This window comes from Procambarus clarkii, chromosome 82, assembly GCF_040958095.1.
Source record: "Procambarus clarkii isolate CNS0578487 chromosome 82, FALCON_Pclarkii_2.0, whole genome shotgun sequence".
Taxonomy (NCBI): domain Eukaryota; kingdom Metazoa; phylum Arthropoda; class Malacostraca; order Decapoda; family Cambaridae; genus Procambarus; species Procambarus clarkii.
In genome coordinates this window covers 1,257,219-1,275,461 of record NC_091231.1, presented here as the reverse complement: position 1 = coordinate 1,275,461, position 18,243 = coordinate 1,257,219, and the positions used below count along the sequence as shown (strand labels likewise).

At 43.1% G+C, this 18,243-nt stretch overlaps 1 protein-coding gene across 6 annotated transcripts in view; it reads right to left on the bottom strand.

Moving 5' to 3' along the window:
• LOC123764257 (D-beta-hydroxybutyrate dehydrogenase, mitochondrial) overlaps nucleotides 1–18,243 on the bottom strand; it is a 54,194-nt gene that overhangs the window by 16,875 nt on the left and 19,076 nt on the right. For 2 of the 6 annotated variants that reach the window (XM_069315758.1, XM_045751805.1), the window contains exons 7-9: nucleotides 17,973–18,034; nucleotides 16,548–16,693; nucleotides 15,403–15,892 (exon numbers count right to left, since the gene is read on the bottom strand). The exons of 2 other annotated variants lie outside the window; for them this stretch is intronic. In XM_069315758.1, coding sequence (XP_069171859.1) covers nucleotides 15,734–15,892; nucleotides 16,548–16,693; nucleotides 17,973–18,034 — 367 coding nt within the window. In that variant the 3' untranslated portion in view covers nucleotides 15,403–15,733. Of the gene's footprint in view, nucleotides 1–9,924; nucleotides 10,029–10,481; nucleotides 10,639–15,402; nucleotides 15,893–16,547; nucleotides 16,694–17,972; nucleotides 18,035–18,243 lie in introns of those variants that run through there. 2 more of the 6 variants (XM_045751803.2, XM_069315756.1) reach the window with 2 other exon arrangements.

The window sequence follows — 18,243 nt, the reverse complement described above, 5'->3', positions numbered from 1 at the left end:
TCAGCAAGAGAGACTATCTACGTACGTACGTGTGTGTACGTGTGTGTGGGGGGGGGAAGTTGATCAAAATTACATTTCACCTTTGTAAAGGCACATTAATGACTATGTAAAGGATACATCGAACACTATGTAGCATACATAAATTGTATCCATGTATTTACGTATGTGGCTTAGCCTAGCATTTTAAAAGCACTACAATCACCTTCTGTGGTCTATTGTTCAATAAATCCCTAAACTGTGTGACAAATCTCTCACCCTGTCCATGGAGGACAAGAAAATGTATACATGCTGGTTTGCACTGTAAATGTGTGGCCACCTCTGATAAAAAAAAAAAATCTCAGTTACTAGGCTCTCACCGCCATTCAGTCTCGTGCAGTTTTTTTTTCAAATTTTTCTGTTTTTATAACAAACATTTTCTTAACGTTACTTGCCTTTACCCGATTCTCTTTCCTTTTCAATTACACGTCTCTTATTTTATATCACTGTCGTATTTGTCTCGCTCTTACACTTATAATGGTCCTGAACGGACCGAGACTACGTTCTCATTTTCCGACATGGTTTGGTCATCCTAAACCTGTTTCTTTACTATACACTTCGATTTGTTTTCCATATTGTGAAATGAAAATGCAGATGTGGTATTGTATTTGTCTTTGGTGACGTAGCGCGGTCAGCTAAGATTGCCAACTGGTTCATTTTCAATGGGGAATCATTCTGGCCCCAAGGAGCCTTGTAACCTTCACCAAAATTGGTTTTCACCTCGTCAAGCTGTATTCGTAGTTTGCCTTTCTTTCGACGAAGGCTACAATGTAAATAGTTTATTATGCGTCTGAAGGTTACCGACCCCACACTTCAATCAGCCATGGCTCTCAAATTTGTGTATCTTGCTCAATTTATTATTCAAATTTCAAATACATAAACAATTTAAATGCAAGTAAAAAGTGACCTAAAGCAAAACTTGCAAAGGGCGAGATATATTTTTTATAATTGCGATTTTATTAAATTACAAATTCTTTGATAAACTAACACCTGGACATAATCCATGTATGTGGACATAATCCATATACTCATTACACAAAACCCGTTCTCGCACTTTCGTACAGTCAATATTGACTTATTAAATAAGTGCATATGTGACATACTAATTTATTGTGAATATTTTAGTTTACCTTGAAAAGCTTCATAGAAAACACCGACCTTACCTAACCTTCTTAGTATGTTAAGATAAGCATCTTATTGCTTCTTAATTACAATTATTACTTAACCTATTATAGGTATAGGTTAAGTAATTGTAATTAAGAAGCAATAAGATGCTTATCTTAACATACTAAGAAGGTTAGGTAAGGTCGGTGTTTTCTATGAAGCTTTTCAAGGTAAACTAAAATATTCACAATAAATTAGTATGTCACATATGCACTTATTTAATAAGTCAATATTGACTGTACGAAAGTGCAAAAACGGGTTGTCTACACACGTGGGGCTCGTGTACTGTTGAATGCAGCAATCGTGGATAGTTTACAAGCATCGAGTGCAACAACACAGCAGGCAAAGTGTGTTGGAACAGCATTAAGTCAATGTAGAAACAATGTTGATTCAATATTAAATCAACGTCGGTGGAGCGGAGGTATTACCTTCCGTCCACAAACCTGCCCACATAATGGCACCGCTTCCGGAGCATTTAAATTCTTATCTATTGATGGTTGAATTTCTTCAGTGTAAGGTGTTAGAGCATACCAGTACTAGCCGGTGGTAGATCCATGCAACTGCCCGTGTGTTGCATATCTAGCCAAATCAACATTTAGGCTCCAGAATTCAAATTTACAGGGGACAAAGTGAAACTAATTGGTTGCTCTGAAATAGCTGGTCAGAGTCCGAGGGAGACGTCGGGATACTGAAGTCAAACCAGTTTTCGGGCATCAACCTGCGAGTAATTTAGAAGTAATCTGCTGTATGCACTATTCCGTACTTTATCCAGTATTCCAAAAGTTATTTTTTCTCGTTAGCATGCATTAGGCCAAGAAACATACCCTGACTTTAGTACCAAGCCTTGAGGGAACATGGAGCGGTACTGATCTTTTCGGAAACTTTTGTTTGCCATGATCAATCAACCTTTGATCGGGGATCGTGTACGAGACGCGCATACCTACGCCCCTCACAAAGCCGCACCCTGAAGTGTTTTGTCGATCGATCACGATCGTGATCTATTTACTTCCAGGTCCTTAATTACTGGGACAACCGGGGGCCCAACGGTGAGAAGGAATTTTGTATCTCGGTCTCCGTTCTGAGTAGGTTGGCCGTTTTTTTGTCTTTCTTTTATAGTAAATCAATTGTGAATTTACTATAATTGTCTATAGTCACAATTTACTATAAAAAAAGAGTCAACCTACTCACGAAAAAACTCTCCAGACACCAAGCAGAACGCCTTGAAGGAAACCAACGTCGTCTATGCCTTCAAATGCCCACTTTGTTTAAGCCCCCAAAGAATTCGGTATATAGGCAAGATGATAACGTCTTTCCAGGCGATTAACAATGCATAAACAGGGCTCCATCAAGGAACATGGAATCTTCTCACAACCAGACCATACCTTACCTTGAGGTGCTTCCGGGGCTTAGCGTCCCCGCGGCCCGGTCGTCGACCAGGCCTCCTGGTTGCTGGACTGATCAGCCAGGCTGTTGGACACGGCTGCTCGCAGCCTGACGTATGAGTCACAGCCTGGTTGATCAGGTATCCTTTGAAGGTGCTTATCCAGTTCTCTCTTGAACACTGAGGGGATTGCCAGTTATGTCCCTTATGTGTAGTGGAAGCGTGTTGAACAGTCTCGGGCCTCTGATGTTGATGGAGTTCTCTCTCAGAGTACCTGTTGCACCTCTGCTTTTCAACGGGGGTATTCTGCACATCCTGCCATGTCTTCTGGTCTCATGTGATGTTATTTCTGTGTGCAGGTTTGGGACCAGCCCCTCTAATATTTTCCACGTGTAAATTATTATGCATCTCTCCCGCCTGCGTTCAACGGAGTACAGATTTAGGCTCTTTAGTCGGTCCAAATAGTTCAGACGTTTTACCGAGTGGATTCTAGCAGTAAAGGATCTCTGCACGCTCTCCAGGTCAGCAATTTCTCCAGCTTTGAAAGGAGGTTGTCATTGTGCAGCAGTACTCCACTCTAGAGAGCACAAGCGTTTTGAAAAGTATCATCGGTATAGCATCTCTAGTGTGAAAAGTTCTTGTTATCCAACCTGTCATTTTTCTTGCAGTTGTGACGGCTACTTTATTGTGTTCTTTAAAGGCAAGGTCTTCCGACACGAGTACACCCAGATCCTTTACATTGCCTTTTCGTTCTATGTTATGATTTGCCCGAGTTTTGTACGTGGTTTCCGTTTTTATATTTTCATTTTTTCCATAGCGCATGAGCTGGAACTTATCCTCGTTAAACACCATATTTTCTGTAACCCATAGAAAGACCTGATCTACATCTGACTGGAGGTTTGCCGTGTCCTCTATGTTGCCTACTCTCATGAAGATCCTAGTGTCATCTGCAAAGGATGATACAGTGCTATAGGTTGTGTTCTTGTCTATGTACCATCACCAGATAAATCTTAAACACAGGAATCATCGATAGATACACCGATAGCAGGAGGCTCGACATCACCGAGGCACTACATATCAAAAAGTCAACACCAGCCAATTAATGCACAACTATATTCTACCCACTTCAAGACCCCCGAACCCATATAGAAGCATCAAGAGGAAGTATGGGCCAATAGGCCTTCTGCAGTTACTTCCATTCTTATGTTTTTATACCCATTGGTTCGTGTTCTATCATGTGCAAATATCAATCACCTCACCCAAAATATTTGTACCATATCACCTAACCCAAAGCGAGTACAAGTATGGATGTATTGTGTGTGTAAACTAAAGTCTGAAAATGTAATAAGTTATTACGAAACGCGTTCAGGCGTCAGACTAGAAATAAATTTTGGAGAATTGATTTTTCAATTGCCATCAACAGTGAAGAAAGAAAATTCATGTTTGAATTATTAATCTTACCTTTTCGGTCATATTCAACACATGTTTACAAGAAAGATTGCTACCAAAATATACCAAGATTACAAGTCTATACATCTGCGTAATTGCTTCTGAAATGAGGAATATACTCTAGCATATCCTGCCAAGCGCCTCTAGAGAACTAGAGCATTGTGAACAAATCTACAAGGGCCGTGACGAGGGTTCGTGATTTCTGTAATTAGAGCCAACCTCATAATGCATGTTGTGGACCACCACAGCAGTACCACCACAGGTTCCCAGCAACACTGCCTCTTACAAAGAACGTTCCTTTTTCGCTCGTTTGCGCTCTTTGTACAAGGGCAAAAATTGTACTAAAAAATGAAAGCTGTTCGCGGCCGTCAAAGTGATTGGGCACCATTCCTTTCCCCTCGTCCCATCCCTAATAGTTATGCTGATCCCTCCCCAGTGCTATATAGTTGTAATGACTGCGCTCCCCGCTCCCCCCCCCCACCCCCGATAGTTCCCTTCCCTTCGCAAAAGCTACATACTGTCCAGTTTTGTGTTTTGGGTCGTCTGGCAGGTTAGGAGGACACTTAAAGTCACCGTTTTCTTTACGCTGACGTTAAGAGGACGGGCTGGTCTCTGAACGTGCCCACAACACCCTAGCTGTACATCACATTTCAGCACTGGTAGTGAAAGAAAAACCATGGATCATTACACATTGCAAATATTTAAAATTACGTTTTATCCAGTGCTCTTGCAAACACTAATATCTTACTAATATCTTATATATGCATTCGGGGTTTGAACCCACCACACATGTAATGTCAATTTACACTGTACCCCGCACCCCCTTTTTTAATAGTCACTGACGGTAGAGCTACGGTCTCTTCTTGCAGGTCGGCGTTCACTCCGACCGTCCAAGTGGTTGGGCACCATTCCGTCCCATCCCAAATTCTTACCCCTTCCTAGGGATATAGTCTTAATGGCTTGGCGCTTTCTTGACAATTCCCTTCCTCGTTACAATGCATTTCAACAGAACACTCACAACCCAATGCCTACCAGAGCACATCAGTGTGACATCACTTAATACTAAGTGTACACACTCACTAGAAGTTGTATCTATAAAAACACTAATACTAGAGCTGGTTACATGCCCCGAGGCGAGAAACTGGGGACCAGAGGTTCACAAAGGTGAAACTACTAACATTGGCAACCTTTCCAAATGTAATATCTCCAGGAGGACCCCGATTTAGCAGCCCATCCTCCTGTTTTGGTAGTACTTATAGTAACTATGACGACCATAGTATATATACCGACGTACAAGGTAATTAAAGAAGAAATCTGCACTATTGAGGTTTGACAAACCAGAAAAATTTAGTTTCTTCGCAACACGAGTAAACAAACCTAACCTTTCTGGCCCTAATACACTATACCCGAGGCCTAACAGTACAGTGTGTGTGCTATACTAGGTAGGAACTTTTTTTTTTTTTGTTTTTTGAGATATATACAAGAGTTGTTACATTCTTGTACAGCCTCTAGTACGCGTAGCGTTTCGGGCAAGTCCTTAATCCTATGGTCCCTGGAATACGATCCCCTGCCGCGAAGAACTTTTTTTCATCCAAGTACACATTTTACTGTTGCGTTAAACAGAGGCTACAGTTAAGGAATTGCGCCCAGTAAATCCTCCCCGGCCAGGATACGAACCCATGACATAGCGCTCGCGGAACGCCAGGCGAGTGTCTTACCACTACACCACGGAGACTGTTTTAAGAATTCTTTTCTAGTCAGTATACCACCATATAAAAGCCAAGTACGTACGAATGCTCGACTTAACGATGGTCACAATAGGTACCATCTAATCATCAGGAGGACGGGTTGGCTTTAGTACGAGTCTTATCGTTTCGTCTCTTTCGTCAAGGGGAGTGGCAGGACCTGAGCAGACCTGACAGTGAGGTCGGCCGAGGCACCGCTGTGACGCGCATCTTAGAGGGTTTGGTCCACCTGGCGTGTTGAAGGGGAGGGGGGTGGGGGTACAGCAGTACGGAGCAAGTAAGTGAGGGGGAGGACCACCATTGTGGATGTGTGGTGGAGAAAGGGAAGAAGGAAAGGGTAAATCAGATGTGATAAGGAAAAGGAGCACTGCAATCGTTATCCGTCAAGAGCATCGTATGTGGTTCAAGTTCAATTATGTTTATCGAGACAAAAATATACATTTCAAAGTGATAGAGGGGGGGGGGGGTAGAAATAGCTTAAGTACCAGTAATACACCTAGGTGGTACTGGAGCGCCAGCTGGGAGTAATTACACTGGCCTCCAGCTGGTCCCAGGAGGGCGTGGACCGTACAAGATGCACTACTATTCATCCTGCGGCTTCATACGTATTGGAATGGCATTTGCCTATCAGTACTTGCCCATCAGTGACTACGGGGGAAGCGAGGTTAGTTATGCCCCGCCTACTACCCTGTTTTGTCTAGTTGCATCATAACTATTCTGACGCTCGAATTATTTGACAGTTGTGGGTGGTGGCGGCTTCCACAAAAACTTTCAGCGTTTTCCACTTGACCACCCATACTGGTTAAGAGTTCACACATTTTGACCAGACCACACACTAGAAATTGAAGGGACGACGACGTTTCGGTCCGTCCTGGACCATTCTCAAGTCGATTGATTGATACATACTTCAGCCACGTTATTGTGACTCATCGCCTTCACACATTTTTTTCGACTTATTTCTCCAGATAGTACTTTTGTCTGGTTCGTTCTCTATTCTAAATTGGGAATGCTGGGTTCGAATCCCAGGCAGGACAAAAGTGGTTGGGTGGGTTTGCCATCACCATTGCACCTGTTCACGTAGCAGTAAATAGGTATCCAAGAGTTGGCTTGTTGTGGGATTGCATCCTGGGGAGCGATAGACTAGACCTTGTGGGCCGGGGACCTTGATACAAGCTGTGTATAAACAGTAGGTACCCGTCCCGACACAGACATATTTCCTTGCGTTAAAGAGGCTGTGCACCTTGTCAATTCCCGTCAGTATATTATGTAGCGATCATGTCCCCTAGGTTTCTCTCCATGCTGACTTCCGACTCTGGGAAGGGAAAGCTCTCTGCTTGGTAACAATAGTTCATGAGCCTTGCTTTCCATGTAACTAACGTCAAAGATAAGGACAAGTCTTCCCAAGGAACGTTTTTTATAAACTCGCGTCTAGCCCCTTCACATTACTTCAGATGAAAGATTTACTAAAGTTGAAAAATGCAGTAGACTTACTAGGGTATAGGAGGCAGGTAACATCTACTCCAAAATCTATTCAATTACCTGCAGTTTTAGTACTTAAATTGTGAGCCCCGATAATGTAGCTTTTAATTATTCCATTTGCGTACATCTCTCGTGTATTGTCAATTTGTCTATCATTTGTAAATTTAACTTCTTGCCATCGTTATATTCTAGCCTGGTTTGATACCTGGCTTGTGTCACTTGGTAAATGCCTTTTGTGACGCAAGCGTCAATCATTTATTGCCTTGTGACAATGGCAAGCAGAGACTTACCTGGCCCAGGAGCGGGACCAAGTCCACTACGGGCTCACCACAGCCCGTGCTACTTGGAACGTTTTGTTCCGCGTAGCTGAACCTAAAAACCAGAACGGCAAGCAGGATGTAGTGGTTGGTGGTGTGGGCACTAGGCGACCCGTGTACACCCCGTTATGCAGTATTCAACTCTGGGCAAGCTACAGCGGTCAGGTTAACAGAACAGTTTAGGTCGTTTATGCAAGGCGAAGACCCTTTCACACTACTAATTTCATTAGTTGTACCATCGTACATATATTTACGTAATTGACAATTAGACAAGAGAATTTGATACTCTTTACAGTCCGGAAAAATAAAGCTAAAAATCAAATATTACCTAAGCCTAGATATCAAGTGTAATATATTAGGCCTAGGATAGTTAGGGCAGTTTCATTAACAAATACAAAACCTTTCAAGTTTGTCCAAATTCTACTTTCTAATTGTCCATGACGTCAATATGTACGATGTTCACATAGTTACTATACGTACTATAAACAGGAGGTTGGCCAATCTTATTGCCAGTTACGTCAATTATCGAAATTGTATATTTATAATTCGAATCTACACAAACTTTGTACAATTGAAAGGAACCAAACTGACCAAAAGCAATATTTTTCTAGAAACACCAACATGGATTTGGACAAGGAAAATCCTGATTTTCAGTCCTACAATATATCTTTAAATTAATGAGTTGACTGCTTGCATGTCCCTCCATTCTCAGGAAACATTAATAACTTAATAACGTAAATTCTTTAATAAGAATTTAGTGGTCAAGCTCGATTGATAAAAATTAAGCCACCCAAAAGGTGGCACGGTGGCCCGTAAGTGGTGGCCCTTTTGAGCCATTACCAGTATCAAGAGCTGATACTGGAGATCTGTGGATGTGCAACTGCACCCTGCGTGACGGGAGATTCCTCCCGTGGGTCAAGCTCAAGATAAAACTATATACAAGGAACAGAATGGCAAGGTGAGAAGGGCAAGGTCTAGAGAAGACAGAAGGGCAAGGTCGGGGGGAGGGGCAGCCAAGGGGGTGAGAAGGGAAAGGGAGCGGAGGGGCCAAAAGGGGGGCCGAGAGATGGGAAAGGAAGGTTCACTGCTAGTGCTTGATTTGCTTGTCACTGTTCACAGGAGTGGGTGGTGACCGCGGGCGGTGGAACTACCCGGTGCTGGCGTTGGAGGGGGGGGGGGGGGTGTATAGTAGGTGAAGGTGTCACTCATAGCCAGCGACGTGGGCAAGGAACGTCAAGCCAACAATCCGAGGGTAAACGATCGAAGCCAGGGGACAAGTCCAACAACTTTAGAAATATGCGAACGAATTACATTACGCCCATTATATCTTTACTTTCGCTTAAACAGTTTCAAGCATGACCAACTTGTTCACACAAGCCAACACCGAACAGGTGTACCAAGAGTCCAGCGGTATAAGCCCTCAGCGCACACCGAGCCTGTATGGCCCTGCATATAATAGGTCCACACAGGGGTTCCTTGGGTTGGAGACCTCGGAGCTTCAACCTGCATTGTGTACGCACACCTCGTCCGCTCCCCCCCCCACCACCACCCTCCGGAGGGTGCCCAGAACACCGGTTGTGCGCTCGTTCCTGCTGCGCTTGCCGCGTCACCATTACTCTTGATTCAACACATTCAATTTCACTGCATTCCAGTCGTGGGGCTCTCTTCACATGACCTAATATGGGACATCTTATGCTTGGGGTGATCATGAATGACTGTCGGGTCTTGTAGTTTAAATCATCTAATACCTATGTCCTGGTTAGATTTTTTTTTTTTTGGGGGGGGACCGTCACACATTGGAGGTATTTAAGATTAAAATAAATTAACCATCAAGTTGATGTAATCTTCAGCAGTTAAATGTGTAGACAGGACGAGCACACGAGTGGCAGTTCGGCTATGGGAATCTAGATGAAGTGTAAAGTGTGTGGACAATGACAATATATCCGACTAGTAAAATGAAGTCATTTTTAGATATGTAAACTAATGGATGATATGGTAAACCATTTTCTTATTAATGGATAAAATACCCGAAATCCTGCACTGTATCCATATTTTGCTTCCAGTAGAATAACGACTTACGAGATCAAGAAAAACAGTAGTGTATTGTGAAGAATAATAATCGTTGACCAGCTGCGCAATATGGAGTGCGGCTATTCATCCCATTTTAGTAGACAACATTCCATATACTAAAGACGCTGGTGCAAGAATGTAGTCTATAGTACAGTGCTCACAACAGGCCTCAGGACCGGTTACCCACACAGTAAGCACTTAAGAGATTCAGAGAGAGGACATAGGGGCACAGACCCCAACAGAACACAGGCGTCCGTTCTTAAACAGAAGAGGTGAACATTACCTTCCTCGTAGCCAGGCCACAGTGTCGAGGAGCGCCCGTGACACCCTGGGACATCCCGGGCCAGTCTCCGGCACCCACACCTTCCCCATGCCTTTGTTCCCTGTAGACTAAGGCCGTGTCAAGAAACACGCGTGCAAGCAGGAGTTACTTCGGTGAAAGTTACATAGAGAGAAAGTGGAAGAGAAAGCCGGTTGCAAGCGCGCACAGTATGACAAGTTCTTGCTGAAACCTGGCTTGGTCGACTGACAGTACAGTGTACTGACACATCTCCTTAAGTTACCCACGGAGCCTTGTATCAGATCACTTCCCAAAGGCACTCCAGCAGTGTATAATACTGCCAGATTACAAACCTTAAACCACGTCACTTAAGCGCATCATAGCCTAGTACTAGACTATTCAAGCTATACACATAAATATATGTATGTGTTAGATATATACGTATACACATGATTGATATATATATATTAAACTACGATTATTGTATTTCAGTAAATGGTTACAGTGCCTCTAACCAAGCAGCGTTGCCACTCGCCTCTTGAACAATTAACACCACTTGCCTAGGTAAGGTTGGAGTGGAGAGTGTATGGGTGGGTGACCTGGACTAGAGGACCTGGAGGACACAGGGCACGTGTTGCCACCCGGACTCGTCCTCAGTGACTGGTCGACCTCGCCCCCTCCACCTCCCTCGCTACGCTCGCCTCCCGCACATAATTTCCCCGCACGGTCAACTAGGCTTAGGCTGTTTTTCTCCCAACAATGACAGAATATATCTTCTCACTGTAAGTATCATATATATACGTACAGTAAATTATCATATTAGGCTATACTTTCTGTTGCATAAGTTTAATAATGCTTACTGGGTAAATAATTTAAAGTCAATTATTTGCAAACATGTCAACTCAACCATGCAACAACCGTTGCAATAATGAAATAGCATTTCACCTTTTTTTAAAGTTCGCAGTTTACCGTGAATATTGACTATATAAAGCTAATTATACATAAAATAAATATAAAAACAAATGAAAGTGAAATAACTATATCGATGAAACAGAGAAACAGACATTATTAATTGGCATGTTGGGTGTGGAGGAGCGCTGGAGCCCTGCCAGGGCGGGGAACTTCCCCGCACATGACTCGAGCGGTTCCCCAACGCTGGAAACCGGAGTGGTTCTGATGCCCATTTTCTGTATAACGTTCCCGGATACCATTTTTTTTAGCGGTTATTAGGATAGACGCAAGTAAAATGAAGGCTAAACCTATACAGTACCTATATTTACATGAGGACTACTAACACCCTAGTGGCCGTGACGAGGACAGGAAGCCGGCGGCTTGACAAAGGTCCCACCCCCAATTTGTCCTGATGATTATTTCCAGTTGCATTTTAAAATTCAACGGGTTTCAGTAATTTAACATATTCTAGTACTAGCTAGAGTACTAGCCATATGTACTTTCCGTTTATCATTAGTGTGTGCTAGCTCACACACTACTGTGTGCTAGCTCACACACTACTGTGTGCTAGCTCACACACTACTGTGTGCTAGCTCACACACTACTGTGTGCTAGCTCACACACACTACTGTGTGCTAGCTCACACACACTACTGTGTGCTAGCACACACACACTACTGTGTGCTAGCTCACACACTACTGTGTGCTAGCTCACACACACTACTGTGTGCTAGTTCACACACTACTGTGTGATAGCTCACACACTACTGTGTGCTAGCTCACACACACTACGGTGTACTAGCTCACACACACTACTGTGTGCTAGCTGTAAAATGTAAAGAAATTTGTTTTTTACAAAATAAGTCATTTAATAAACACCTTAATTAGTGAGTGTAAATGAAGAGATCTGAGAGTAACAATGACAAGCGATGTAAATAAAGCCTATAGTAAGCTGAGTTCTGAACCTGTAAAGTAGCCTCTGTAAACTCTATAAAGTAGCATCTGTAAACTCTGTTAAGTAGCCTCTGTAAACTCTGTTAAGTAGCCTCTGTAAACTCTGTTAAGTAGCCTCTGTAAACTCTGTAAAGTAGCCACTGTAAACTAAGGCTTCACTGGAGGATCTCGCGCGCTCCAGTCGTGAAAGTCATCCTGACTGAGAGACTCCAGCTCTGGGGTCGGGTTCGCAGTCTTGGTGATAATATTTGAAGACCGACGCTGACGCAGGGGAGCGCTCCGTGGCCTAGGATACCAACTCCATGACACATCATCAAACACATTTTGACATAGCTGAATTTATTCAGTTTTGTAAGGAGAGAGCAAAGGCCACAAACTAGTTATATAGGATGGCTTGGACTTTTTTTTTCACGGGAAGTTCACGGGATGGGTATGGGAGGTCCAATACCGCCCATAGGATGGGTATGGGGTCCAATACCACCCACGGGATGGGTATGGGGGTCGAATACCGCCCACGGGATGAGAATGGGGTCCAATACCGCCCATAGGATACGTATGGGGTCCAGTACCGCCCACGGGATAGGTAAGGGGTCCAATACCGCCCATGAGATGGGAATGGGGTCCAATACCGCCCATGGGATGGGAATGGGGTCCAATACCGCCCATGAGATGGGAATGGGGTCCAATACCGCCCATGGGATGGGAATGGGGTCCAATACCGCCCATGAGATGGGTATGGGGGTCCAATACCGCCCACGGGATGGGTATGGGGGTTCAATACCGCCCACGGGATGGGTATGGGGGTTCAATACCGCCACGGGATGGGTATGGGGGTCCAATACCGCCCACGGGATGGGTATGGGGGTTCAATACCGCCCACGGGATGGGTATGGGGGTTCAATACCGCCCACGGGATGGGTATGGGGGTCCAATACCGCCCACGGGATGAGAATGGGGTCCAATATACCGCCCATAGGATGGGTATGGGGTCCAGTACCGCTCACGGGATGAGTATGGGATCTATTACCGCTCACGGGATAGGTATAAGGGGTCCAATACCGCCCATGGGATGGGAATGGGGTTCAATACCGCCCACTGGATGGGTATGGTGGTGTATAAATCAATCAGCCCGTCCTCTCGAGCGTTCACAACGTCAATGAATTGATGTACTAAATTGCCCAAACCTAACCCACCCGAGGACCCACGAATAGAAAACGGGACATCACGTCAATTTTTGTCCTTAGGGGATTTATACATCAAAATTAGATGCTCTATTAGAGAAGACCGGTTGAATAAATATAGTCAATTAAGATTATCAAAGTCCATGACATTCATGACAGAAATAATTTAATGCCTAACTAACACGTATTAACGGTATTGATAAATACAAGAAAATGATTTCCAACGAAGCCAGATCTGTAAACAAGTAACAAAGGTGTGCAACAGCTGGCGACGTGACAAGGAGTTATACCGTTTATACATTTACAAGTAAATGATAAAAGTGGTTCTCCTCAAATCAGAGCTTTACAGTGTTGTACCCTCCGTAAACAAGCAGCCTAATTTGCATGAGGCTCTCGACCTGTGCGCTAACTCTCACTCTGCCGGTCTCCTGATGACAGTCATGGCGCTAGACTGTCATCGCGCACTCTGGCTTCATGTTCTCCTTAAAAGGGAGAGTTCTAAAATGAATCATTATTATGCCACTGCGTTCAGAGCCATATTTCGTGCACGTTCTCCCTATGTATCCATTCCAGTATATTATCGTCGCTCTCTCAGACCAAAGCTCTAGTGGTATGGGAACGTCTAGTACAACTGTGTATGGGAACGTTTAGTACAACTGTGTAGGGGAACGTCTAGTACAACTGTGTAGGAGAACGTCTAGTACAACTGTGTATGGAAACGTCTAGTAGAACTGTGTAGGGGAACGTCTAGTACAACGTGTAGGAGAACGTCGTGAACGCTTCCTTTATACTGTTTTAAATTTAAATTTTGCCCCGAGGGGCGAGTTTATTGGGCAACGCCACTCATCTTGTGAGTGGACACACCGCCATAGCAGCATGTACAACACTCCCCAATAGGAAGAAAACCCGCTGGGCTGTTCATCCTGCCACTTGTACCCAGACACAGCTGGGACTTGCTTAACTGTCTCAAGTGAACAGCTCCTCAAACAAGAAGATTAACATCTATCAACCCTTAAAAGCTTACGTTATCTTGCGGGTCCTTTTTATACTGTTTCAGGCCGTTTGTAAAATATGATCAAGTTCGTATATTACTTATAAGTACGTTCATAGACACTTCATTTGCCTGAATAATCACAGCCCCGCTCCTGTGCCAGGTAAGTCCACTCCGGGCTCACCATAGCCCGTGCTACTTGGAACTTTTTGTTCCGTGTGGCTGAAGCTAAAACAACAACAACAATAGCCTCAATAATGAGAATGAAAGCGTGAGTTGAGTGAATATAAAAACCTTGGCAACGCTGTCTGCTGGAACAGTATTGCCGACTAGCAGATCTAGCTGTGGATTTCCTGAACTAACATTTAGCTGAATATTTCCTTAAAAGCAGGATAAATGTGCCACACTCTTGCACGGATGAGCTTTGATATCTTTCTACAATCTGCGAATTACAGCGTATACTTGTATTTGCTTATTAATGCTGATAAAAAGTGTCTTTAGCCAGGCAATGTTGCCAACCCGTGAGCCTCTGGCGATGGTGACGTAGAGTTGCAACCTGTTGCCAACGACAGAGCGCAATAATATGCCTCAAGTGTGATAGTGTGAAGCACAGCCCGAGGACAGTATGAACGCTCACTGTTCACGGGGGTTCTGGACTGTTCACGGCTAATTTATATGCTGCAAGACCGTGTACTTAATTTATTGTACCGTAATTCTACCGTACGCCTTAATTTAAGCAATCGTTTTGAACTGTTGTAGGTGGTAAATATTTCCACCGTCATCATCTATGTTGGCTTTGATGCAATATTTACGATATTGAACATTTAGGGTGAACAGTTCTGTCAAGTGTACTTGCCTATTAGTGACTATATGGGGGGGGGGGGGGAGTGAGCTGTAGCTCTTTATGCCCCCGCCTATACTAGCCTTATACCTGTTGCGTTTCACTTGAACTATTCTGACGTTTAATTACTTTGTGGGATCTAGCCTCAAAGTTGTGGATGAAGGTGGCTACCACAACTTCTTTAAGAGGATTTCACGTTAACTACCCGTGCAGGGTAATTAGAGTACTTCCTTATGTTCCTTCGGCTCATTTGCGCTTCCAGCTTTCACCAGTGTTGTGTATGTGTTTACTATTTGTATTTTGCTATTTGTGCCTGCAGGATGGAGTTGCTAGCTCTTGGTCCCCGCCTTTCTAAACGTCGTTTCTCTATCTTCTATTAACTATCTATCTGTTTTAAGGCCTATCAACCTGGGTAGGATTTTTAGTGTAACCACAATATCTTCTGTAAACTATTCTTAAAGATGACATGTAATAAGGTCAGAACCATTTGTTTTCTAGGTCTGATTTTAGTTATACATTATATACTTATGTAATTTATTTATGTAGTATAAATAAAACAAAACCTGCCATTAATGTGCTGTATTGTTTGATTTATTATTTTTTACATTTTTTTTGTTAAATCTGGCATGCTACATTTGTCAATATAAAGCTGAATATCGAATTACAAGGTGAATTATATTCTCTCTTGTAGTATCGATTATATGGCTCCTGCAGGATCAAATATGGCTCCTGTAGGATCAAATATGGCTCCTGCAGGATCAAATATGGCTCCTGTAGGATCAAATATGGCTCCTGCAGGATCAAATATGGCTCCTGCAGGATCAAATATGGCTCCTGTAGGATCAAATATGGCTCCTGCAGGATCAAATATGGCTCCTGCAGGATCAGCTTTGGCTCATCCGCCGAAGAGCGTGTCGTAGAGCCAGGATGGGAAGTGAGTGTTGACGAAGACTATCATGTAGGTGTAGGCGTTCATGGGGCAGTAGCGGTTCTGCGGGTAGGTCTGCGTCAGCGCTTCTGTGAAAGCGTTGATCACTGGGTTGATGTCTTTGCCCTAAAGGGAGACAATTTACAGTAGTTAATGCTTAACACTACATTGCCTGATACCGTCACTGAGTGACTCGGTACCTTATATAATTGTTTCTCAGCTAATGTTGGTAAGCTACTGTTGCTAATGTCAATATACGATTCCTCAGTGTCACGAATTGAATTGAACAGATACACTGAAAGGTGTGATCTGCTTGTTGGTGTGTTTACGCTGAAAGTATAATTAATTCTGGTCTAAGATCAAGATTAACGTATACCTGCTAGTCAGTAAGTAGTTGTGGTGGCCTTAATAATCCTGCAGAAGTTGATAGGCTATAACAAGCTATAACTGATAGGCTATATTTAACGATTCTTCGCGGCAGGGGATCGTATTCCAGGGACCATAGGATTAAGGACTTGCCCGAAACGCTACGCGTACTAGTGGCTGTACAAGAATGTAACAACTCTTGTATATATCTCAAAAAAAAAAAAAAAAAAAAAAAACTTGTGTAATATGACTTGTGGGAGAATTTAAATTCATACAGTCCACTAAGCTATCCTAAGAAATAAATAAATTAATTATAAATTAGAATGCAATTAACTAATAAATTAAATAAGTCCCACGAGTCAGAATTCCTCAAAATATACTATATAAGGATAATTTTGATAAAGTGTCTACTTACTCCTTCCCGGTGCATCTTTCTTACGAAATCTTCGACACGCTTGGGGTATTCTTTCCCATATTCCTGTTTGACTTCCTCACTGGCGGTCGCTAGCATGGCTTCCACCTTCTCCTGCGCCGCCTCATCTGTCCTGAACAGCCGCGTACCTGTCGAGTACTGTCTGTTAGACCCGTCGTCACCATGACACACATCCTGTCTCATGCAACCACAGCCGTCATTAGCACCTGTAGTATGTACACCGTGACTATGGACGTGTACACCGTGACTATGGACGTGTACACCGTGACTAAGGGACATGTACACCGTGACTATGGACATGTACACCGTGACTAGGGACATGTACACCGTGACTAAGGGACATGTACACCGTGACTAGGGACATGTACACCGTGACTAGGGACATGTACACCGTGACTATGGACGTATACACCGTGACTATGGACATGTACACCGTGACTATGGACATGTACACCGTGACTAAGGGACATGTACACCGTGACTAGGGACATGTACACCGTGACTAGGGACATGTACACCGTGACTAGGGACATGTACACCGTGACTAAGGGACATGTACACCAGGGAGTGTTTCCCACTTTTCGGTGTATATATAAACACTGAAAATTTACCTTAGTGTCGGACACCATTTAAGACTGAAAGTTTACTTGCTTGACGCTCAGTCAGTAGGCTGTTATGCCCCATAGCAAAACATAACAGACGTGGGAGATTATTATTATTATTATTAATATATATATATATATATATATATATATATATATATATATATATATATATATATATATATATATACTGTATATAGTAAATCGTCAGTTGTATATATATATACTGTATATATATATATATACTGTATATATATATATATATATATATATATATATATATATATATATATATATATATATATATATATATATATATATATATTATACATATACGATAGTACTTCATTATTCGAGGAGACAATTCTAGTCTTTAATCTGGTTAAAAATACAAAATTCAGAATAAAGTTTTGACAGCGTCTGTGTACATGTTCCATCCGGTATTAGCGCAAGCGACACTCGGGAGGGTTTCAGGTAATTATTTAAGGTAATCTGAGTGTTAAGTAGGGGAATCTGAGTTAAGTGTAGGGACAAGGAAAGTGGTGACTTGTACCTACCATTCTCCCACTTAGAAGAGAACTCCTAAATGAAAATTCGACACCATTATAGGCATATTAGACTATTCCAGTACACGCACTCAGTAAGAACGAGCGAGAAAGTAAGACATAACCCCGTTACACTGGGTGTGATATACACTCCCAATACCCCCCTTAGAAAATTCTAAATCTGGAGGGAGAGAGAGAGAGAACACATTGAGTACACCGCTACACAAGTATGGACGGAGACAGGACGGGTGAGCACCTACCGGCGGCATAGTTGCCAGGCTCAATGATGCACACCTTGACGCCGAAGCCTCGCATCTCTTGTCTGCGGGAGGAGGAGGAAAACATTGTTACCGTCGCTGCTCCCTCTTACCACCTGCTTGGTCTACATTAAATCAAACAAGACGAAATGAGAGAAAAGCAAAGCGCGAGAAAGAGTTTTGTTCGTTGAGTTATTTTTTCTGGTGGTGGTGGCACGATTATTTGTGTAAATGTAAACTATTGGCTATATTTTGGACTTTGGATGTATTAAGA